At 45.2% G+C, this 25,483-nt stretch overlaps 1 protein-coding gene across 4 annotated transcripts in view; it reads left to right on the top strand.

Annotated features, from left to right (window-relative positions):
- Positions 1-25,483, top strand: part of RAD9A (RAD9 checkpoint clamp component A) — a 68,687-nt gene that overhangs the window by 4,689 nt on the left and 38,515 nt on the right. For all 4 annotated transcript variants that reach the window (XM_069232931.1, XM_069232932.1, XM_069232934.1 and 1 more), the window contains exons 3-9: positions 9,660-9,730; positions 14,751-14,891; positions 16,714-16,828; positions 19,467-19,566; positions 19,839-19,948; positions 22,226-22,332; positions 23,383-23,447. In XM_069232931.1, the coding sequence (XP_069089032.1) occupies positions 9,660-9,730; positions 14,751-14,891; positions 16,714-16,828; positions 19,467-19,566; positions 19,839-19,948; positions 22,226-22,332; positions 23,383-23,447 (709 nt within the window). The remainder of the gene's footprint in view (positions 1-9,659; positions 9,731-14,750; positions 14,892-16,713; positions 16,829-19,466; positions 19,567-19,838; positions 19,949-22,225; positions 22,333-23,382; positions 23,448-25,483) is intronic.

Raw genomic sequence — 25,483 nt, 5'->3', positions numbered from 1 at the left:
GTCCATATTAAAGATTTTCTTCTTGATACCATTTATGCTTTGAACAATGAGCCAGATTTAAGCCTGTTTGGGCACTGTTGTGTCAGAACAGCACCTTGGAACAAACAGGCTTGCACAGTTTAGGAACAAGACCCCTAAAGGATTCGCCTCCTCATCTTGAGACTTTAAACTTTGGATGGTGAATAATTTGTCTGCTGCAGATCAATGAATCAGGGAGCACCTAGTAACATGCTATGCCATGTACACTGGCTGCGCATAATAGAAGATTAAGGGGGTCATTACGACCCCAGCGGTTGGTGATAATGTGGCTGTAAGTACCGGTAACAGGCTGGCGGTACTTACCGCCACAGCCTGTCAATGTACGACTCCGACCACCACAGCGGTAACAGCCGTCTGGCTGGAGATAATCTCCAGCCTGGCGGCCGCCATTATTCCACTTGCAGGATTATGACCCCACCTACCGCCATGGTTTTCATGGCGTTCGTAACTGATAGGGGTCTCCCCTCTCCCTCCCCACCCGTCCAGTTGCCCACCCACCCTCCCTACCTCTCCAATTACCTCCCCCCCACCAACACCTACATCCTCGCCCTCCATACACACGCATACACACACACACACACTTCCAAACATAAACGCATTCACATTCCACAACATACACTCACTCACACTTCCATACATGCACGCATTCACCACTCCACACTCACCGCATTCACGTACACACATACATTCACACACCTCCACACACACAACACCCCCCAACCCCCTCCTCTGTCGGAGACCCGACTTACCTGGATCCAGGGGGTCCTCTGGAAGGAGATGGGACGGGCGCTGCTACAGCCAGCAGAACACCACCAGGCCATATTATTTTTCATAATACAGCAGGCGGCGGTCTACTGACGTGGCACTGCTGGTGGTAGCAGCGGCACCTTACCGCTATCCACCAGCATGGCCACAGCCGGATTTCTGCCATTCTTGTGGCAGAAATCCAGATGTGGTCATAATATGGCGGACGGCTGGGAGCCATGGCGATGGTCTTTTGGCGGCCGCCGCCATGGCGGTAGGCGGTTTTTACCACCAAAGTTAAAATGAGGGCCTAAATGTTGACTTAACGGAGACATTTTCTATGTGTTGAAGTTTGTGAAGATTTCTCGTAGCAAAGGACAGTCATCCATAATGAGATGCCAAAATTTGGAGCCCTATGTACTAGGAGAATTGGGTGGGGTCAGGACCCCTGTTTTAGAGGGTTTTGATATTCATCCACTTTCTGAGCCCATGAAGTACTCCTGAAATACCCTGAATTCCCTTCTCCCGAATATCCAACAGTATTTGACTATCATCATCATGCATGAAACAATTGAGGGCTAGGCAATGTAGATAACAGGCCATTGGTTTCAGATTCAAGTTTAATATTGGTTTGGAGACGGCCGAACCATGAGGTACACCTCATGGGTATCAGATTAGGGTGTTGAGGTGAAAGAGCCAAGTCAAACCACTTGCTTTCTATCTCTGAGAAAAAGGTAAACATTTCAAAGCCAGCCGGCGAACGGAGATGTGAGTCAGTCGGTGAAAGAGGATCTAGTAGTCTGCCATTCAGCTACAGGGCACATAGGACCAAGGCTCCAACACTGCCTCTGTGCACGATGGTTCTGAGGTCATCTAGAGCTAACATCCACTAATGCAGTACTGTACCCTGGGCAAAACCCTGTCTTGTGAGAATCAAGAATTTATTTTTTCTCCACATAGCCTTGTTGTTCAGTAATGACAGTGACTAATTTTTACACAGTTGGAAGGTGTGGGGAAGAAATTATAAGAGTTAAAAGTTAATAGGTTCCTCAGGAGACAAAGTGGATTTTTAAAATTGGGATCTATTTAAAAAAAAAAAAAAATGTAATCATTCAGGTAGAAAAGTTAAAGGCATTACAAGTTGTTATCACATAAATAATAATGAAAGCGAGACCAACAAACAAAATAATTGTTCAACTCTCACCCCTTCCCCTAAAGAAAAACTGAGTAAAGAAAAATGGGGGGTCGGGTGCAGAAAAAGAAGATGAAATCATGAGGCATACACTTCATGAAGCATAGAGAAATATAGATTAATAATGTAAAGTCTGTGTTCCCAGATAGACTGAGATTTCTGGATGGCCCCATTCTTTGCGCATATAGTTTTCCCCTTGATTTAACTTTCCCCATTTTAAGCAACCAAGCTTCAAAAGAAGGGTCTTCTACTGATTTCCAGTTTTGTAAAATTAATGACTTGACCACCAAGGATGTTATGAAAAAGAATTGTCCCTGTCTAACCAATAGGGTCTGCGTTATTGAAATCCCGAAGAGAGCTCCATAAGGATCAGTAGTCTGGGTTACCTGAAACTTGCCTCTGATCCATTGGAATCTCTTTCGCCAAAACTGTTCTAGCGCGGGTCAAGTAAAGCACATGTGTAGCCAATCACTGGAATCACCTCCACACATGAAACGCTCCCCGGAAATTGATGGAAACCACTTGTGGATATCAGTTGGTGTATAATAGAGCATCCATTTTGAAAAGAAGGCTGTTCTTCTAAAGTTAGCTCCCCTGATAGCTTTATGTGCGAATTGGTTGTAAAAGTACCATGTTTGCAGCTCTATCTTGCACCCTGAGGTTGCTTCGATTTTGGCTGGGACCTGCGCTTTGAAGGTCTGTTGTAGCAATTAATGATACCAGTTACCCACACCGGTCGATCAGGTTATGAAATACGCTTGGGAAATATTGTTGGCCAATAATTCAGTTGCTGGCTGACTACTTTCAATACATTGATTAATCTACATGTAGGAAAAAAGCTGTGAAAAATTGAATGTCCGGGTAATCTCCTATCAACTGTTCCCAGGTTTTCGGATTCCCTGCCACTATGAAATCACTGAATCAACTGATTCCTACCTTTTCCCATCTCTTAATCTTCGTCCCTAGCTGTAGACCTAGCAAACCACATTCCCTTAATTGCATGAGGGGGTGAAACTGAGGGAAGCAGTATTCCTCTTTGAATTGGGTATACTGATAAAGCATCATGTGGGGAAGCTTATACCTTGTAGTTTTTGGGAGTTTAGGAATCTTACGGAAAGTGGGGATCTGGACGTTGTCTTCCACAAGTATTTGTTTGAGATAAAAAAGATTGTGGGGGGTGGAAGAAATTACCGCCCGCGTAATTGAATCTAAAAATGCGGCCTGGTAGTATTTGTTTTTTTTAATGGGGCAGCGCTAGACCTCCATCTTGTGCATTCAATTGTAATGTCCGTAGTTTGGTATGGGCTTTCTTTCTTTGCCATACAAATTGACACACCATCTAGTCTATTTCATTGAAATATTTTTGGGAGACTTTGATGATAACATTAGCGAAATTGAAAAGAAATAACAGAAGAATCATCATTTTGAACAAGGCTATTCGCCCAATGATTCTAAGGGGCAAATTTTGTCATTCATTGAGAAGACTCTGTGCTTTATGCAGGGTATTTACATAGTTAAGTCGATATTTACATAGTTAAGTCGATATACCTTTAAGAGGTTATGTGATACGAATATACCCAGGTACCTAACTGTCTGTGAGGCTGTGTAATGAGGCCGCATTACACTAGAGAGAACTGACGCAGAGTTATTGAAAAGAAGAGCTTATGACTGCATGATTCATATCCCCAGAAATTAGTGAATATTTGGATTTTGTTGAATGCTCTGGTGATGTTCTGCTCTTATGCTAACAAATACAAGATCATATCAACTGCGAACAGTTTGATTTTGGGTGCACCCTGCATAGAGGCCTTAATCTGAGTGTCCTGATGCAGAGAGGTGGCCAAAGATTAAAAAAAATAGGCAAAAAGGACCGGCTCTTTCACTTGGACCTTAAGATGGGTTTCTTGTAGCAGAATTATTTGTGATCCCGACCCCTTAAGCCATTAGAACGCTGATCAAAACTTAACTTTATTATTTGCCCCATTAATATTGCACAAGGCTTAATAGTTTGGGTACTCATCCTAATGATGTTTTCCACCCTGTGGGTATTCCACAGTGAAGTCAGCTCAAACTCCTGTCCGTTTCCTGTCCTTTCTATCTATGTTCTTTCTCTGCCCCAAAGTGACCCGCCATTCCCCAACCCGTCGATCACCCTGGAGCCCCATTCGTCATAGGCTTTCTCAGCAGCACCAATGACCCCACTCTTGTGACCCACCCTCTTCCCCTGTGCTTTCCCACCACCCTCCATCTCCCCCACCAGCCCCTTCCCTTTGACAGTGGTGCATTGACATGGCGCCTAAGGCAGGTTCCTAGAAAAAAGTAGTTGGGGCGCTCCCAAATGTGACACATCTACCAGTCTAGTTTTCCTGATCATAAATAACTTGTGTGCATAGATGCCAAAATCAAAACAAGAAAGATATTTACAATAGTTCACTTTTGACAAATTTGATCTAAAAAAGCCTTGGCCTGTTCTACAGGCTGAAAGATGTGTGCATGACCCCTGTATAGGACTTTTAGTTTCAATTGCTGAACTATTCTAACAGGTGCCCCATGAGTTTTGAAGATGTCGATCATACCCTTCAGCTCCTTCGGTGTCTTGCTGCCATAATATACATGTCTTGGAACACCCTGAAAGATAAATTGTCTGCTGTATGATATACCCTGCCTTTGATGGCACTGGATAATATTATTTTTTTCTACCCTATAGTCTCCAAAGTTCACCAAAATAGTTTGTGGATGTTGGAAATTAGGGTTTTGGCTTAGCGGTACTCAATGCGCTTGAGTGATGGTAAGGTCTGCTGCTTTGGGAGCCATATCTGGGCCGACATACTTATTGATAAGTTCAGTTACTACTGCTGTAATTGTGGCCCTGTTTTCTTGTCCTTCTGGGATGCCCATAAACTGCAAGTTGGTCCACCGAGATCGGTTCTCGAGATCGAGTTTCCACTGCAAATCAGTGAGTTCAGACTGTAATTTTGAGGATACTAGGTCCAACTTTAATTTGAAATCTTCGAGGTATGAAATTATTTGTTCTGCCTGGGACACCAGAGTATTTAGGAGCTGTAAATTCGTATTGAGTAGACTGAGTTGTTCATACATTTTCTCATGGGCTGCTTCTTGGGAGATCTTTGTTTCATGAATTTCACCTAGTATCTGTTGTAGAAGAGTTTCAACTGAGCATGCAGTTGCCGGAGTTGAGATAGGATCTCAGAGCTTGTGAGGCAAGATACAATGTGAAGGGGGATCCTTAAAAGCAGAGTTGTCTATCAATCCTTCTCTGCACCTGAATTGAATTATCACCATTTCTCCCCTCTTTATCTGTGCCTGATCTCTCAACTGGCTGTTCTTGTTGGATTTGTTGAGCCTGTAAGTCCTTCACATTAGAGTTAGTGATAACCTCTCCATCCACGGGGATAGCACCAGTGGTGAAACTGTCTAATGCGAGCCCCTGCTCGAAAATTGTTCCAGTCTGATTTTTCGTATTGATGACCATTGTCAGTCCCATTCTTTCCATATCAGTAAACAGAGGGGAGGTGGGGGTCTCCTTTCCAGAGACTGCCGTATTTCTAAGGCAGAGGTGGCGGATTTCCTTATAAATGCAATCCCCAATAGCACTGGTGGCCCTGGTATTTTGGTTGGGTGAGTATTATTGGTCACTAGCTGTATACACTCCGATAGTTGTGAAAAGGCCCCTGGACTGGCTGGACAAATAGAACTATCCATATTTGTTTTGTCCCGGGATGATAATAAGGCTTTTTACCGGTGACACAAGCTCACATCGAAATGTCCACAGAGAGCTTCCTCATTCCTCCTTGCCGCTTCTGGCCGTGGGCCAATTTATTGGTTCCCACCGCAAGAGTTCGATTGGGATGGTTTGGCAAGAGAACACCATGCGGCGGGACCATCTTTGCAATGAACACTCCGGCAAGTAACAGTAAAGCGTACATGCTGTGCCTCAATAGCAGGAAAAGCTGTGCTTACTTAACTTGCACAAATAAGTTGCCTTACCATTTGTCTCGCTTACAGGAGGATACCCGCCATTCATAACGTGCTCTCCACCTATCCATCAGTACCTGATGCAGCTACTAATGGTCCTGATGAACAGTGTCTCTGTCGCGGGAATCCTGCTTTCTGCTAGATACGGCTAAATTCAGTGCAGGATGTGGCTTGGGACTCCGCCTCCGAGCTGAATCCCTCTGCTCCGGGACTTGGCTGTCGTGCGCTGCAGATGTTGCTGTCCACCATCTTGGGACGCCCCTCCAGTTCCTCCGGAACCCAGCCTAGCCACTGCCATGACGGGAGCACCCGTGGCTACCCACGCCCTACCTTAAATTGTGTTTTTACTATTACTGTCTAAAATTTTGTTTGAACAATCCCAGAGGATAAAGAGGCATTAGAGGACTAACTGAAAAAAATAGCTCCTAAAAAAAAGGGAGTACTTCAAATGAAGTATCCAGGTTAATAGATGCATGCTTCTTTTCTAGTTTCTTTTTTGTATCATTTTTCACATTGTCAAATAAAACATTGAAAACAGATTCACCTAGTTCTATGACTTGCACAGTGTTGCTGGCTAGAGCTAAGGATGTGACAACCCTCTCTGCAGTTTTAAGCAAATGTTTATGAGAATTGTCAAAGAAACTTTGCTCTCAAGGAAATATATTTTCTGTGCCCGTTAAATATATTTAAATTTGAAGAGTTGATAAAGGCAGTTGGCCTTTGCTTCATGTGCTCCCTCCCAGGCTTTCTCGAGATGTCTTAATTACTTTGTCATAGAATTGAGGTCAAGAGTGAGCCACTTGCATTTTGCAGATTTGTTTCTAAAACGTTTTACTACAGGAGGAATAGGGGTGTTATACTAAACCATTAAAATGATTCAAATGCCTGTCAGGGACACCAACAGTATATTCAGAAGAGATTAACATTTTATGGATAATGAAAAAGGTGTAGGTCTGGCCCTGAAATCTTTCTCAAGGCCTAGTGGTAATGTAAGCTGCTGAATTAGCTGATAGAGGAAAAAAGTAGTGTCACAAGATTAGACTACAGGAGAGGAATCAGTGGCATCAAAACCAGGCAATCATTAGATAGAAAAGTTAGATATATAATCTGTCCTTAGCTGGAGTAGGCCCTCTCAGCCTTTGCGAGAGCCGACAGGTGTTAGTGTTGTAACTAAGCACTTTAAAAAGAGGGCAGAAAGTATCCTTAGCCCATACATTGAAATCATTCCAAGCTATTGGCTCGTCAAAATAGGTGGAAAGATGAACCATTACATCATCCACTTCAGTGGTTAATTTGTGCTTGTTGTTTCCGGTGCTGAGCACCGGCACTTATTTTTGAGGGCCGGTGCTTATTCTTCTGCCTCAAGCATTTGCTGCGATCAAAAGACACGTATGGGAAAGACGGAGGAAGGGAAAAACGAAAAAGCTTACCAAAGGGAGACAGTAGAAAGCTGCGAGAGTGAGCTGAAGGGGCAGGGAGTGGCTTTATATGGATTAAAGAGGCCCGAGATGGCTTCAGGATTACGCTGCCTCAGTATTCCGTGCTCGTACATTTATTTGCAGCAGCCGCGTGTTTAAGAGGAGGGCTTTGGGCACCAGCACGTTTTTATTTACAAATTAAGCACTGATCCATTTGCTGTCAGCCTTAACAATAATCTTGTCCATTTACCCTATAGGGAAATCTAGAAAGGACAGCTGTTTAAACTAATTGTCCAGAGCCATTTTTTTTATGTATTCCATCTCATTCTCCAGCTGTATTTTAACGGAGCCATTAAACTGATTCTGAATGGATTGAGTAACATGAATATACAAATTATTTTTAGGTCGACTTTTAGCTTTGATTTTAAGGAATTTTATCAACAGAACTTTTCATTTAAATGAATTTGGACATGTGTACATATTATTATTATATATTTAAGATATGCCTTTTTAAAAAAAACGTGTGTGTGTATGTGTGTGTGTGTGTGTGTGTAATATATATATATATATGTGTGTGTGCATACTGAATGTATTTCAATTTTTTCTATTCTAAAATTCCTTAACCTATTGTTTGCTTGTTTTATAAATTCTGATATAGCGATCTCATATAAGCAATCTCTTTTGATAGCAACAAAATCAGCTAAAAAAGCTACAGTCAACAAGAAATGAGGTATGTTATGAGGTGCTGCCCTAACAACGTTAATTCTTGTATGTATTAACTACTTTATAGCCAGTGCTTGAAATGGAAAAAATAATGTGCAGGTACTCTGTGCTAGAGTACCTGCTTGTTTCTGAGAAGTGCCGGTACTCCCCAATTAAAAGTATTACGTTTTTCTTGAGATGTGCCGGTACTCTCCCACTCAAAATAGAAAAGTGCCGGTACTCAGTACCGGACAGTACCGGCCCATTTAAAGCACTGTTTATAGCTTAGGTCCTGATTACAAGTTTGAAGGTCGCCTCACCCCCACCGTATTACGATGTTCCCGTCGAGCTGACCGGCGGGGACTTCATATTACGACGTTCCAGCTGACAGCCTGGTGGGAACTGTGCAATGGTATTGGTCTTGGCTCCGTTAAGGGAGCCGAGGCAAATACTGTAGCACATCAGCACCCTCGGAATGCGCACTGCCTGCAAAGCAGACAGTGTGCATTCCGAGGGTGCTGGCAGACGGGCCCCTGCACAACCTTTCTGCCAGCCTTTCCGTGGTGGTTGAACCACCATGGAAACGCTGGGGGAAAGGGAACTCATGCTTCGCACGGCAGTTCTGAACTCCACGCTGCCACGGCTGAACACGAGTCAGACCTCTCTCAGCCCATCGGGAACCATGTTCCTGGCAGGGACGGCGGTCCCCTAGCGGTCCAACCACCAGGGTCATAATATGGTGGTGAGACCGCCTGGAGTGCGGTGGACCAACCTCCACCGCGTGGAAGGCGGTCTCGAGACCGCCAACCTCGCAATGAGGCCCTTAATTACTACATTTTGTAAAAAGAGGATAATTTATTTACAACTTTTATCTGTAGTTGTAAATAAATTGCTTAAATTGCATTGTGATGTTGTATGCCAGCTTATGTTTCGTCTGCTGTCTGTATTTGTGTTTGTCTTGAATATACAATTCAACGTAACCGTTCAGACAGCCGCGAAGGAGCACCATCTACAAAACACGTGTTGGCTAAAGACTAAGTTACTGTTCTGTTGATTTGTTGTTAGCTATTGTTGCTCCGTGCAGTAGCAGTTTGTCAATACTCATTCAATGGCGAAGGAAGGCACAGGGGTGCCTTGTGAAATGAGGAGAATCCTTAAAATCACAGCAAAACTGATGGTACCCTGGGTGTTATAGAGCCACACATTGATAGTTACCCTCTTCTGCCACCTCCAAGCTGCTCAATACTGCCTCAACAGTTTCTGTATTATACTGCATTTCTTTGTTAATTTTCAATAAATCATTCTTAAACTAAAACAAAATACTCGCTCATCATTCTTTCTCCTACGTATCTCAGTGTTTCCATGTGTCCCTCTTCTCTACTCGTTTTCCTTTCCCTTTAATCAGGTTTCTGTCTGAATCTGTCTTTATTTCTCTCTTGCATAGTGTCTTTTCTTTCCACTCCTGATCTCACTTATTTTTTATTATCTCTCACTCCAGTATCTCTTGCATTGTCTCCTCCTCCACTCCATCTTGTTAGCTAAAGTTTTATGCTTTGTCCCCTCTGCAGTGCTGGGGAGGGCGATCCATTCCCTCTCCCGGATTGGAGATGAACTGTACTTCGAGCCTTTAGAAGATGGGGTAAGTACTTAAATTGCATCTGTTTAATGTTGATGCTCGTTTTGCCCAGCCCTGTTGTCACTCTCCCTCAAGGCCTGCCATTGGAAATATGGGTGAATGCCGAGGACTCTCTTTACCTCTGTCTGTCTTTTTAGAGTCTGCCTTTTGGGGACTTGTAAGATGTATTGAGGGATTATAAAGCTGCAAGGGCACTCTCTGTTTCAATACTATCACTAAATAAAATGACAGACGGGCTGGACTGTTCCAGGGAACATGGCCAAGACTGATTTGCATATGACTGTCCAAACTAGGGTGGCGTTGTGAGCACAAGAACAATGTATCTAACCCAGATCTGTGACTGGGGATGAGTGTTTGAAAAATGTCAGCACTCTGTCCATCTTGTTGTGTTGCTATGTTGAACCTAAGAGGCAAGGGTATGCCCAGACGTGGGTCCCTAACTCACTGTACCACTGGATTCAAGCTAGCCTGGCTAATGAGGGGTAATACCCTGAAACCGGTCCCAGGATATTTGTTTCCAGTCAGGAGGACCCAGCCTGACAGTTCGGGCTGGACTGTTCCCATGGGGAACAGGGTCAAGACTGAGTTGCATATGGCTGGGTCCAAACTGGGGTGGCATGGTGAGCAAAAGAACGATGGATCTAACCCAGATCTGTGACTGGGGGTGAGTGTTTGAAACATTTCAGCGCTGTCCATCATCTTGTTGTGTAATATTATCTCTCACCACAAAATGTGCTTCTGAAGAATATAGGCTGAGGTCTGTCTTGTCTCCAGCGTAAACCCCTGGTTGAAACACTTAGAACTCTGTCATCATTGTCTTTAACTCCGGTTAGTAAAAAAATGTGAGAGTTATCTCCCCACTATTGTTTCTCATTCCCATAGTGTGGCGTAGATGTATGTAGGCTGCATGTCAGAGGGCTAGGTTGTATGCCTACCTACCTGCATGTATGTATGCCATTCCTGCAAGGTTTACAAGAACACTGTTGATGCTGGAATGCTGCGACACACACAGCCCACAGGAGCAAAGGTTGCTCCCACAGGAGTCCCAGAGGACGGGGACACAGAAGTCGCTGAAGGAGCCCAACCAGCACTACAGAAAGGGATCCCACGCCGCAGGAGAACCATGCAGAGGGCTGTGCGTCGCAGGAAAGAGTGCTGGGGATTGTAGCTATACGTCGCCTGAGGATCCCTTGGAGGAGATGCAAACAAGCCTTGGTAGCTGCAAGAGACTTAGTGCATGAGGGTACTGTCCTGCGTGGGAATGCAGGGGGTTACCTCCACCAAAGTTGAACAGCTGGCAGAGAGGACCAAGAGGACTACACCGGAACACCACTCATGATGCAGGATTCCCGCAACTCAGGATGAGAGGTGATCCACGCAGCCGTTGTCGTTGCAGCAGGTGCCTTCGGATGCAGGGGAGTGACTCCTTCACTCCAAGGAAGATTCCTTTTTTTCTTCTAGTGCAGACTGAAGACACGCTGCCCTCAGTGGATTCGCAACCGGTGGAAATACTGCAGTTGCTGGCAGGAACCCTGGAAACAGTGTTGCAGAAGAGTTCTTCTTCTTGGAGGCAGCTTGTCAGGTCCTGGAGGTTCCAGTCGCAGTTCCGGAGGCCAGAAGTAGAAGTGGCAGAGGAGTTCTGCTGGAATCTTGCAAGCCGAATCTGAGGACCCACCCAAGAGAGAGACCCTAAAAAGCCCTGAAAGGGGGATTGGTCACCTAGCCAGGTGAGGGGACTCTGACGTCACCTGCCTAGCCACTCAGATGCTCCCAGAGTTCCCTGCCAACCTTGGAAACAAGATCGCAGAACCCAGGGATCCTCTGGAGGAGCTCTGAGCACCACCCTTGGGGTGGTGATGGACAGGGATGTCCCCTTTCCATTGTCCAGTTTTGGGCCAGAACAGGGACTGGGGGTCCCTGAACCGGTGTGGACTGGTTTATGCATGGAGGGCACCAAATGTGCCCTTCAAAGCATATCAGTGGCTTGGGGAGGCTACCGCTCCCAAGTCAGTCACACCTATTTCCAAAGGGGGAGGGTGTTACCTACCACTCCCAAAGGAAATCCTTTGTCTGCCTTCCTGAGCTTGATTGGATTAAGCAGCAGGAGGCAGAAACCTGTCTTGTGGGTGGCAGCAGCTTGGGCTGCCCGGAAAACCCTGGAAGACTGGTGATAGCAATGCTGGGGGTCCACTAAGAGTGCATGGAATCATACTTCCAATACTTGCAACAGTATTGGGGTATGATTCTGACATGTGTGATACCAAACATGACCAGGTTCGGCGTTACCATTATGTAGCTGGACATAGGTAGTGACCTATGTCCAATACACACGTAAAATGGCGTACTCACGAAGTCCAGGAAAATGGAACTGGAGTTTGTGGGGGAACCTCATGCAGGGGTGCCCTCACACAGAGGTACCTGCATCCTGCTCTCTGGGCTGAGAGGGCCTACCATAGGGATGACTTATAGTGACCTAGTGCAATGACTTGTGAAAACGGGTGCCTGCACACGTTTCACGCAGACTGCAATGGCAGGCCTGCAGAACCCTTTGCATGGGCTCCCTGTGTGTGGCAGCATAACTGCTGCAGCCCATAGGGATCTCCTCATACCCCAATGCCCTGGGTACCATATACTAGGGACTTACCTGGGGGGACTAGTATGCCAATTCTGGGAAGAAAAAGGTACTGTTACCAAAAGGAGGGAGCATAACCACTGGGGCCTGGTTAGCAGGATCCCAGTGGACACAGTCAAACACACTGACACAGGCAGAAAATGGGGGTAACCATGCCAAGAAAGAGGGCACTTTCCTACACACCGTCAGTGCAGGCTTCCATTTTTATATTAGATGTTCCTGGAGATACAGCTTCCATACAAAGTAAGAACATTGCTCAGATGTATAAGTGGGGGCTGTAAAACTAGATGCAAGAAAATTCACGATAATAGACAGCCCGGAAGAGTTCCTTTTTTCTAAATGGAGAGTTTTGAATATAGATCCAGTGTCTGCTGACTTTAAGGGCTGAAAATGACACTACTCCTTTTAGAGAAAGCAGCACCATCTGTGCGGGGGGTATGTCATCCATTATAATTGATGGCTTCATGATGGTGCTTTTATAAAGGTCTCTGTCCAGACACTCTTCCTTCCTCTTTCAACAGACTCCCGTTTCCCAGGGGTGATGTTACAGAGGGAGGAAGTGGGCAATTGTATTTGTAGCACAACATTTGCTTATGCCACTACTCGCTTGCAAAATGTTATTGTATTTGAGTAGTGATGTAATTTTATATTTTGCAGTTGTGTTCTGACATCAGCAGAATAAACCTCTCATTTAGTAGCTGTTTTAAAAGTTATCTGGGATTCTGCAAAGGAATTGAATGAACTAATAATTCCCAATGGCTTTATTTAGGATAATTGGAAGGCTTGGTGACTAACTACTCCTTTTGAATAAGCCCTTGTAGATATAGATATGACCTTAAACATGTTGACATTACCAGAATAGAGCTCAAGGGACAAGAGGTTCTGTACGGTCACATTGTGGTTGTATGATGTAACCACGCATGCCGGATTGACGCATGCCTTAACAACGCGGTCGGAACCACAACTGCATTGTTTCCATGCATGCCTTTACCACGCATGCCTTTGTAACGAATTTCATTGTAAAAGCATGCCTAGTAAAGGCAAGTGTGGTTCTTTCATGCAACCCCACCAGCCCTGAGGCCCAAAACTGCCCCCACTCCTAATGCCTAAACTACCCGACCACCCCCATTCCACCCACCCTGAGCCCTAAAAAAAAAAAACTATCCTGAACCCCCCCACCCACCCCTAAAAACTAAACTACCCCGACACCCTTAGCCCTAAAACCTTCCCCCAAAAAGTAGATTATCCCGACCCCCCCCATCCACCCTAAGCCCTAAAAATAAAACTATCCTCACGCCCCACCCCTAAAAACTAAATTACCCCGACCCCCCCCACCTGCCCTAAAAAAAATAACCCCACACCTCTACCCTTAAAAACGAAAGTATCCCAGCACCCCCACCCTAAGCGCTACATCCACCCCACTGCCAAAAACTATCCGTCAACCCTGCCACAACCCCTCTTACCTCACCATGTCCTCTCCTGATCCTTGCTCCTGTTCTCTCCTCCCGCCCTTCCATAAACCTCCCCCACCCCTTTAAAAATAAACTGCCCCCCCAAAAAATACCCAATCCCCCACCCCTCAAAACAAATAGCCCGCACCACCCCAATCCCTTAAGCCACCCCTGCCCCACTTACCTCACCGAGTCCTCTCCTGAACAGCGCATGGCTATTTCTGTGCGTTAACCACACATATGGGTAGTTTAGGACATGCATGGTTAAGGCACAGAAAAAGCCACACTTTGTGCCGGCATGCATGGCTACGCTTGCGTGGGAAACGTCTGAGTTGTTAAGTACGCAAGGTTAAGAACGTTTCCCTCACATGGTATTTCTTTGTACTTGTACACATTCATAACAGTTTCTTTTAAAACCACTGATTCTTAGCAAAAGTATGTGACCTGTCGTTCCTAACTAATGCTTTTTTGACCTAGTTTAGCACAAAATGGGGCTCCAATTTTCTTATAAACATTAATAGCACACAACATACTTTAATGAAGTGAGATTAAAACAACATGCCATTATTGTATTTTTGTGCTTCTTATCCTGTCTCCGTAGAGGGAAAACTCTAGCTGGGGTGATACACCATGGATAAAACATTTCATCCCCCTACGGGCTTCCATTGTTGGACTAATAATATCGGTCCCTCCTGTGACGTTTTCTTGAATTATGTGGGCATGTGTAGTCTCTTAGATAGTAGACAAAGGATTATCTACTCAGCACCATCTCATGCCTCATTGTCTGCTTCCAGGGTATATAGGCCTGTTATATCATGTTTCACATCAGTCTGTTGCCTAAATATATTGTTGACGCCTAGTGAATATAGTCTGGGCCATTTCTTGATGAAAAGGTGGCCAGGCTGTGAACCTTCTACTCACTGCGGCCCTTCTCTTGTAGCTCGCACTGCGCACGGTCAACTCCTCGCGCTCGGCCTACGCTTGCTTCTCCTTTGCTCCGCTCTTCTTCCAGCAGTTTGAATCTGGCATCGGGGAGGAGCAGGATGGAGACCAACCTTTCCGCTGTAAACTGCTCATGAAGGTACAGAGGGCTTCACTTCATACACCGTCTAGATGGCTAAATTATGGTCACGTTTGTCCCCCTCTGTCTCCTTCTTTTACCTACTCACTCTTTACTCACTGTTCCTCCCACCTCACCTTGCCACTCTTATTTTGCTCTTTCTGTCTCTCCCCACCAAGCTCCGTTCACGTCTTATTCCATCACCATGCTTTAACCTCTCTGACTACCAAGGTGTTCTCTTTCCTTGCTGTCCCCTGCAACCTCCGTGGATTATCTCTGACGGCATCTAGCTGCTCTATCTGACATGTAAGTGGTACTACAGGAGAACTATCTACTCCTCAGTGAAGTATTCAACATGGAACTCCTCTGTCAGAGGTATGAAGGAGTACCAGGATCTCCAGTGATAGAAGCAGTGAGTAATGCCAGATGGACCAATTCCTTCAGTCTGTCCGGGTTGCTTCTGAAGCTCCTCCTGTAACCCTCATGACTAACAAACTACGATATATCAGAATCAACAACTTTGGGTCTGTCAGCCGACGACTGGTGACAGAAAAGTGACTATCTGGACTATACTTGTATTATAATGTAAATGTATTGTAGCCATTACCCTTTCCTTTCTATAGGTGTAGCGTCGAAGGCAACTGAAAGGTGGCATGTTGCACTCTTTAAAACACAGACAGAAATCACTAAATACCATTAAATGGTGGCTCTTCCAGTTGACAGGAAAGGGCAAGAAGGGCAGGGTTTATAGTGTAAAGCCTCGTTCAGAAGGCAGACCCCAGTAAGTATGTTGGTGGACGTACAGATGTTCCTGAGATGTACAAAGTGTAATATTCTAACCAGGCTGTGACTCTGTCAGTGGACCTTTTGCTGGAGACCTTAGTTGATCCACAGAGTGGTGGATGGGTGGACAGATGGTAGAACAAGCCCACCAGAAAAATCACAGCTGCAGTGACGTGGAGCCCAAGACACTGTTACTTTAGCGCCAGAGGCAGATGTCTTCCACTTGTTCTTCCTCGCGTGCATGTCCCATCCCACCTCAAATGTGGGGTGGCATACATTTGACCATGTGCTTTGGCGTGGCTTCATTGATCTGATCCTCCTAATTTTTGAGAATTAAGACCCAGATGGGATGAGGGGTTTTGGGCCATGCAACTGGGACCTAGAACACATGCTCGCTCTAGGCCTATCTGCAGGCTTTTGCCTGTACTGGGGCTGTTAAAGGTGTAAATGTGATAAATACAAACAAGTACCAGCACATAGGTCTCCCTTCGCCACATCATATCCCGGCCTGTGGTTCGGATTCCTAATGAAGAATTTTTTAGCCCTTCCCCTTAAGTTTATAGCTTGTTTTTGTTCAGGTTGAGGGAATGGTGCAGAAAGGGAACAATTCTTTCAGGTCCCGAGGAGTCTTCCAGGTAGATTGTCAGACTACAGAGGCCCTTCGGCTATCTTTCTAGTAGCCGAACAAAGTCGTATTATTTATCCTCTCAGGCCCTCCAGTTTGCATTTTCATCACAGTTCGTTCGTTCTCTCTCTCTCTCATTCTCTCTCTCCCTCTCTCTCTCTCTCTCTTTTTCTCTTTTTCTTTCTCTCTATTTCTTGCTCCGCCACCATCCTTTCTTTCACTTAAATCCTTCTGCTTCCCTTCCCTGCTTGTTCTGCCTCTTTACCCTGCCTTGGTTTCTTTCCACAGTATCTTCCTCGCTTTATACTTTTTTAAAACCTGTTTACTGCCTCTTTTGTCTTCGTGCTCTGTCTCTGCCTTTCCTTCCAGCTCTTTTCCCTTTGTTCACCGCCTCCAAATACTTCTCATTCCTAATGTAGCATCTCCTTCCTGCAGTCAGTGCTGAGTGTGTTCCGCTCCCTTGCCTCTCTGGAAAAGACCGTAGAACGCTGCAGAATCACCATGAACCCCAAAGCCAGCCGCCTCGTCATCCAGCTTCTCTGCAAGTACGGTGAGTGCCCTGGGAAGTTTGTCTGCTGAGACCTTGTGCAGGCTTCCTCTCTCACTCCATCACTTCTTTTCACTTTGTCTGAGTTCCATGTCAAATGGGTGTTTGTCCACCTCCATGAAACGGTTTAAAACGCGCGAATTAAATTGCAATAGCCACGTTTTTACTAGCTGACAATGTTTTTTATATGCCACTTTAATGTATATACATTGTACCAAGAAACCAGTACTGCGCCGTACATTTTCACATGTACTGCAGAGTATTACAAAGTATCCATGAAGTTATTTAGGCAAAAATATATTGGAGCAATCCAACAGTGTGTAAGTGATAAATATTCAGGCTGCCACAAAAATCATTCTTCACAGAAGCCTCAAGTCTGGTTTTATTTGTTTGGTTAGAAACAGAGTTGCAATAAATGGGATATTGCTGAAACATATATCACCCGATTGCTGACAAACACGGGGCGATACCCACACACTTAACAACGTTCTGGGGGAACTGACCAGGCTACCCAGACTCCACGGCTTTCATTTGCCCTCAGACCAGAGCGACCAACCCGAAACTTTGTATTTTTTTTTTTGTCCATTGTTGACTGAGGGGCCGGGGAATAGGGGTCATTATTTGTATTCCTAGTGATTTTATTGGTTATTCCTTCTTCACTGGAAGACGTGGATAGTTGTTTTCTTTTCTCATTGGAATTCTGTTCTACAACGGTGCATGGAACTGTCCCTGCGGTACCATGCAGTGTGTATTCTGTATTGTACGGAAATCAATAAAGAATGTGATACAAAAAGGAGGATTTTGCACAGTTTGCACCTCAGCACTCCCATCTGATCTCTTTAAGCACTCCTTGTTATCTCCTTTAAATCCACGTAGCCTCTCCCATTCTTGCTTTCTCTCCCAGTCTATTCACACTTCTTACTGAGCCTCTTCCACAATTTCACTGAAGATGGAGGCTTTGTGCCCTCCTGCATAGACTGATGATCGCTGCACGTTTCAGCCGAACTAGCCTAATCCATGCTCTGCAGGAAACGACCACTATCGGCTTACTCACCATAAGCACTACTTACACCATTGTTAAGATGCCTTCGTTTCAGAGCACATTACCTCTGCCTCTGGGCTTCCTTCTTTCTGCAGGCTTGCTCAAGCCCATGCGCGAGGTGAGAACTTGGGCAACTTCTTTACTTGGAGGATACTTTATGCATGTAATTCAAGACTAGTATGGCTTTTGTCTGGCCTAGGTGAGAGAGAATAGGATGGTTTCCACTACCAAATCCCCTAGTTGAGGGAGCTTGGATGTCGTCTTTTAACTAGACAGCTTAGAAGTAGAAAAGGGCTAGGCAATGTGACTACTCTATCCCAGGTGTCGTACCATAGGCATGGCTGAGTTCGAGTAGGATGATCAATACTCTCTGGCTGCGAGAGTCTTAATACACTCGAGGATTAAGCTTTTGGGACTTGGACGGATAGTGTATAATCCTGCTATATATAAACTGCTATGTCATGGATCACTTTATCATCCCAGTATCCCTAATCAATCGTTTTAATCGTTTTTCTGGGGGGAAAATAAACCCAAGCTCCTAAGAAGTTTCAGCTTAGTAATCAAACAGAATTTGTAAAGCACGACTACGCCCCCAAGTTATCCAGGTGCTTGCATGTCGGAGCTGATGGTCCAGAGATGTGTGAGGAGGCTCTTTCAGGTTTTGGCTGCTATGTGGCAGAAGGTATGTCCTCCCCTTCTGCTTCAGTAGGTGCGTGGAGAATGAGCGAGCGATAGAAAAGAGGATTGTAGTCTTCGTTATGGGCAGTGGAAATCCAGGCTATGGTTAATGTAGGCAGGTCCTTGGTTGTGTAGAGCTTTGTGTGCATAAGTCAGCAACTTGAATATGCATCTCTGCTGCACGGGGAGTCAGTGGAGTTGCCCAGGTTGTGGGGTGGTGTGGAATTGTCAGGGAAGGTCGAGGATAAATCTGGCTGCTGCGTTCTGTATGGTCTAAAGTCTTTGTAGGAGTTGCAAGGTGATTCCTACATAGAGGGCATTGCTGTAGTCTAGTCGACTGGTGATGAGGGTCTGTGTCACAGTGCGCCTCTTGTGTGAGATTAGCCACTTGAAATGTTATATGATCTCAAATCTTGTATGTGGATGCTTTGCACTGTTGTGCCACCCCCAGGTCCATCAAGGGCTTTCTTTTCTATTTACTAAAGAGTCTTTCTCCCCTTTGAGTTTTGCTCCTGCTCTGGTCTTGAGACCTCTGTCCCTCCATCCCCTAACACTCAAATCTCCATCCCATTCTTTCTCCGTCATTTGGTATTGCTTTATCTCTCTAATGGAGCTGTTGAAGTGTTTTTCGTAACTTGTCATTGTAAAAGTAGCAGGAGTTGCACTGGATGTTATACGGAACAGACAGGGTTCCTTTTCCTCTTGGAACACATTTTCCTCCAGAGGAACAACGGCAAGACTTACCTCTAGGACAGTCATCCTAGACACTTTATACCCACTCTTTTCATTTTCCTTCAATTACACAATCTCCTTGCCTGCTTCTACCCACCTTTTCCCTGCTTTACTCGTAGCCTTCCCTTTACATTGTCTGTTTCTCCCTAATGCTCCCTTGGTCTCACCTGACTTTGTTGCCATTTGCAGGAGTGACGAAGACCCACAACCTCTCTTTCCAGGAATCGGAGTCGCTGCAGGCCGTCTTTGCCAAGGACGAATGTCCCAATGTGCTTTCTGCACCAGCTAAGTATGTAGAGTTGTGTAGGAACTGGGAAGATAACCGAGGCATAGAATGAAGGGGACCTAAGCACCGGAAAGGCAGGGAGGATTTTTTTTTGTTTGTAGAATAAGGGGAAACAGTAGCCCTTTGTAGTTATTTATTTGAGGTTTTCATTTGCGCAGACCACTTATAGGTCGACGATGGAGGACTTAAAATGTATATTATATGTAAAGCACAGTGGTTGGCTTGTGGCCCAGCTTGCTCCCCGTTGACACTGTTCTTGTCCACTCTGTTTCCAGGGTACTGGTGGATGCTGTGGTCCATTTTCCACCGATGCTGGCGGAGGTGACACTGGTCCCGAGCCACTCTGGGAAAGTTCTCTTCAGGAACTACCTTGAAGAGGAGACGGGTGAGAGAAAGAGGAAGTACAATTCTGCATGAGTGCGAGGTATAAGGAGGGAGAACACAGAAATCTGGGGAAATGGTGTAGGAAGGGAATGTAAGTCAACATATTGGGCAACATGAACTCCATTAATAATCTCTGTAATCGCAGAATGAACAGAGAGGAAGAGTTGAGGGATTGTGTCACAGACCAATCCTGACCCCTGGTATTTTCCTACCTCAGGAGTATGTTTCTCTCCTGATACTATTTATTCTACAATAAATTAATAGAATTCGTTTCCAAATACCTGAGGTCTTCAGAAAAAGGTTAGAAAGCCCAGATCAGAAGCCTGCAGTTGCTCAACACCAGGCGCAGTGCCTGCATCTGTAGCTCCCGCTGTGCTTTATAAATATTGACCTGGTGCTTTCCTTTGATAAGTGTCTCGTTGGGGCCTACAAAAGGCTGGACTGGTCAACTGCCAAGGCTCTATGTTGGTTGAGCTTATGTTGGTCTTTGCTGCTTAGGTTTAATGTTGAGTCGCCTGACTTTAATGTGTGATTCGATTTAAAGAGTGTGAATTGGAAGCGTTCTTCAGCCCGGGGGGGACACAACAACTGTGCCCAAAGAAATGTCGTTTTTTTTAACATAATAGGGCAACCAAATATTCCGGCATGGAACTTGGGAATCAGTATACAGAAAAATTGTTCCTGGAGGAATTATTTTCAATCTATTTTTAAATTAATTGGTCTCATAATCCCAACACTGTAATCAACCTATAAAACCAAAAAAAGAGACTAAAGGCGTACTGTTCTAAAAAAAAAAATTGTTTAGTTCTTTACAATTTCCTATTGATCATACATTAAACATACAAATTCAGGGTCAGACACAATTTGAAAATATTAATGTAACAACACTGTCGCAATCCACATCATCAAGAAAGCAATCACAGAATAAATCTGAACACAGGACCACTGGGAAGCGAAAAAGCCTCCTAACCCCATATGTTTATAAATCCTTAGTCCTGTTAGAGTTCTTCCTCTTTGTTCCAACAATGATAGACTAATAAACAAAACCGTTGACGTTTCGGTCTTTTATGGCCAGGAGGTCCACAAGACCATCATCAGGACACAGTGTTGATATGCCCAAATCAGGACAGTCCCTGAATAATCTGACAAAACAATAATGAAAATAAAATAATAAACAGTACGCCAAGAAACATCATGTGCACCACTTGCCCACAATATATCACCTTTATTAGTGACTCCCATTTTCAAACAAACCGTGTTGCCTTAAAACACACCCAAAAAGAGCTAAAATACATGTAAGGTGTCTACCAAAGCCCATACCAAAAATGACTACCACCTTACTAAAGATATGCCAGATTAAAAACGCCAAAAGGTGCTTGGTATAAGGCACCCCAAAGTGCCTCCAATTTACCCAGTCACAACCAACAAGAAATGGTGTGACATTTTGCAAGAGAGTGATGGGGCTCAGCAATGATCCTAAGGCAGGCACACCTGCATACAGACTCTCATTAAGTAATATTGTGTCTGTCCCATCCACAAAGCCTGCAATGTGCAAGTCTGAGCTTCAGTTCAGTAATTTCTATTCCAGCTTCAAACAAAGTTAAGGGAATACCTACTCTGAGTCTATTGAATGGGGTTCATATGAAGGAGATGGGGGGAGGTCTAAGCAGCCGCAATGATGCCTCAAGGGGGACCAAATGTTAGAAGCCCTATATCTCAAATGGCCAGCAGAGCTAAGATTGTTTTTTTTATTATGGAGGAAACCAGTGCACTTATTTTCTTGGCTTCTTCGGCAGAGAGTACAGGGTCCGATTAGTTAGAACTGGGTCAAGGTTTGGAAGTAGGATGTAGATTCACTCCAGATAGAGGGCAAGGGCAGGCTACTATAGTAAGGTGACCTGCAGCAACACAGAAAGAGGAGAGTGCTGGGACTCGCTGTAACAGGAAATATACATTTCACAAAAAACGAAATGGTATGACTTAGAGCACTCCCACCCCCCTCCCCCCCATATGAGCGCCAGTAGTCGGCTACCCCACAGGAATACACGTACAAAGGCTTGTGTCACTCTACTAGACTCAAACTTTTACTGACGATGGTCGCTACAGCCTGGGATGAGGGGGCAGTAACCACCATTACTCAGGTTTGAGGTTCACTGAAGGTGGCCTCAGCCAGCAGAGTTTTAGTCTGCTGACAAACAGCACAGCAAAGATTCTGAAAAGGTGAGTGAGTGCACTATGGGTGAAGGAGACTGACTCTCCTTCCTTCCTGCCTTCCCAGATCCCAGCAAAGTGATGCTGACAGAAATGACTCTTCACGCAGAGGAATTCCTTCACTTCCAGGTCCAGACGGAACCGGAAATTACCTTCTGTCTGAAGGAGTTCAGGGTGAGTAGCTGAGGTTTGACCCTGGAACTCAAGGTGCCTGTGGAAGTGTGGGAAACGGAAGTATGGCTATGAGAGAGGAATGTGGTCTGTGGTGACATCTTGGAGAAAGGTGGCACCACTGGCCTTCTGACAGAGGGATAGGCGACCTTAATACAAAGGGAGAAATGGGGGGTGGGTGCACTGGTCTTGGGAGAGAGGGAGCCTCTGAGGGGCATGAGGACTGACATCTGTGTGAAACGTTTGTGTGGTTAATCCTGGGAGATACAACATCTGAGACCAATGAGGTGGAATGTGTTATCTGTGAGGGAACTGCAAGTCACATCTAGGACAAACCAGCACTACTGACACCTGAGATAGAGATCCTGCCACATGAGGTGGGGAGTGGGAGGCAGACTCTTCAATCTTGGTGAGAGTGTTTGACTCCCATGAGATTGAAGGGGCTGTAATCCCTTGGGAATAGAAGGGCTCTGCTCAGATTCCTAGGAGGAAGAGTCAGCACTGATGACTCTGGTAGCTGGAACCTGACTCCCAGCAAGATGCCTGAATCCTACTTGTAGAGGTCTCCTTAGGAGAGGGGGCTATAAATCCCAGGAGAGTGAGGTGCTGCTACAGTGAGGCTCTGAGTGCTCTGGGGGAGCGGGGCTGTGACGCCTAGGCTGGTGGTGGCTCTGTTTGTAAAGAAAGCAGGAGCTCTGATTTCTCAGGAAGAGGGGGGTAGTGACTCCAACGTGAGATCTTCAACACTTGGGAGAGAGGGGGCACCTTCCACCTAGGGTAAACTGTGTCCTCTGACCCGTATCTGTAGGAGGGCCTAAAGGTAGGGGCTGTGTGGCACCTGGTGAATGGGCAAGGGTGTGTGAATTTGGAAAACAGACTTCCTCATTCCCTTCTCCAGCACCCAGGGGGCGCTGTCGATGAGGGCAGGATACCTTTACTAGCAGAAGAGAGGTTTTGCAGTCCATGCCTCAGTTTAGATTACTTTTAGCCCTTCATCCTGAGGCCTGCGTCACCTGCACTGCGTGTTAGTAATTTGCTTGCTTTTTATTTCAGGGTCTACTGAGCTTTGCTGAGTCTTCCAACCTTCCTGTCAATATTCACTTTGACTCAGCTGGACGGTGAGTTTGAAGCTTGCTTTCTAACCATTTAGAGGGAGCACAGGAAAGAGAGGGGTGAAAGGGGAAGAGAGAGAGAGGGGGAGCGAAGATAAAGTGGGAGATATAGGAAAGTCAGTTTCCGAATTTGAAAGTCCTGAATTCTGCAAGTCCCTGATCCTCAGCATCCCCTGAGCTGTTGGCACCTCCCTACATCACCAGCAGCAGCCGGTAGTGTTTACCAGCAGAAGGTGCCTGATTGGTGTGTCACTTTACTTAAACAACACTTCTGGGAGGGATGTTTCCATGAGTGTGAGATTCAAAGGCCTCTTCGTTACCTTCATCTTCAAACCACCATGTCAACCGCTGCAGGTGCCACATAATCATCCACATAGTGCTCAGAATCTGGTGTAGTTTGTTCAACACAACTCTGCATCCGCCTCCTCCACAAGTCACGGCCACAAGTAAATGAACTGCCTTCAGTCTGGCTCCAGGTAGTTTTGCAGGGATGTTTCCAAAACAGTGCAAAGAACAGGAAGCAGGACCGTCTTAGAAACTGCTTCCCAACCGATCCCTGAAAGGGAGAGCCTTTCCCAGAATGCCAGTGTTTCCAGATGTTGACATCGCTTTGGTGAGATTAGTTTCAATAATCTCAGCTTGGTTTGACATATTTGTGCCCCTAGTTATTTAAATGTTTCCAGTTTCCGTTCAAGCATTGTTTCAGGAAGTTCCCATTAGTACCAATCACTGCCTGGCCATTATGAAACAGGCAGGATTTGTTTGTGTTGCTTTTCAGACCAGACAGGTTACTAAAGGTCTCCAGTTTGAAAAAGGCAGATGGAAGGCTATTGATTACTCATTATCTGCACACAGTGTAAAAAAACTGCAAACAATAAAAAATACCCATGCATTTCTGTTTCCCTGTTTATATCTCCCTTCCTCATCAGTTCAGCTACTGACTCGGTTGTCATTGCAGATAGGGGTGGGGACAGTGGACACCCTGCCTAAGCTCCCTCTTTGAGAAGCTCAGAATAACTGTTAATAACTCTAGCAGTTGGACTCACATGTAGGAGTTTAGACCAACTTTGTATTTCCTTTCCAAATACCATTCCTTTGAGGACTGCAAACACATAGTTCCAGTTTAAGTATTCAAGTGCTTTCTAAAGAGCTAGAAGCCACCGCCAACAAAGGGCATCAGTAATAGACTTGCTAACATATAAAACAATCTTCTGACATTGGTAGATGTGCTTCTGCTTGGTGCAAACTCGCATTCATCTGGTTGCCCCAAACATGGTGGCACTCCGGTTATTCTACTTGCCACCATCTTCCTTAGTTCCTTAGAATCTAGTTTTAACATTGATAAAGGAAGATATGCTCCAACATCTGGTGGGTCCTTTCTGGGTTTCGGAATAGCCGCCTCAGTTGCTTCTCTGATAGTTGGAGGTAAAGAACTGCGTTCTCTTGGTTACTGAGACATCTCTTACAGATGTGGCATTAGTGAGTCTTGGTATGTCTTATAGAAATAAGAGTAGTCTGTTGCTGTCTGGTGTTCTGGCTGTTCACAATCACATACCTACATTGAGAGATTCTGCTCCCCGTGTAGAGCATCTGGCTCATCAACTTTCATCTGTATTAATTGTTTCAGAATTACAGATTTTTCATAACCTTGTACTGAAGATTTCCCTACCTGCTGCATAGCTGCATTCACTGTTTTGTAATATTCTGTAAATGTATTAGTGATCTTCAAATGTGAATAGGCCACAAGACCTTCAGGAGTCAACAGAGCAGAATCTAGGGCATGCAGTGCTTCCCTCTTTAGTAACCAGGCAAAGAAGAGACCATCCTGTCCCTTCCTCACGCTTTCTGGCCGTGTATTCTCTGTAGTCTCGATGCCTTCATCTCGCCAACTACCTTTGAATATTTTACATGTATTTTCATCAGTTTTGACCCATACTGTCATTTAGTCAGTGGTTCCCACTCCAGTATCTTAATATCTTGCTCTATTTGTCTGATCTCTGATTAGTATTTTCCTCGCTTCACTTGTGGGTCCCAAACAGTCC

Source organism: Pleurodeles waltl, chromosome 4_2 (assembly GCF_031143425.1).
Source record: "Pleurodeles waltl isolate 20211129_DDA chromosome 4_2, aPleWal1.hap1.20221129, whole genome shotgun sequence".
NCBI lineage: Eukaryota > Metazoa > Chordata > Amphibia > Caudata > Salamandridae > Pleurodeles > Pleurodeles waltl.
Note: the sequence above shows the minus strand (reverse complement) of the source record. Positions and strands in the feature narration are given on the sequence as shown.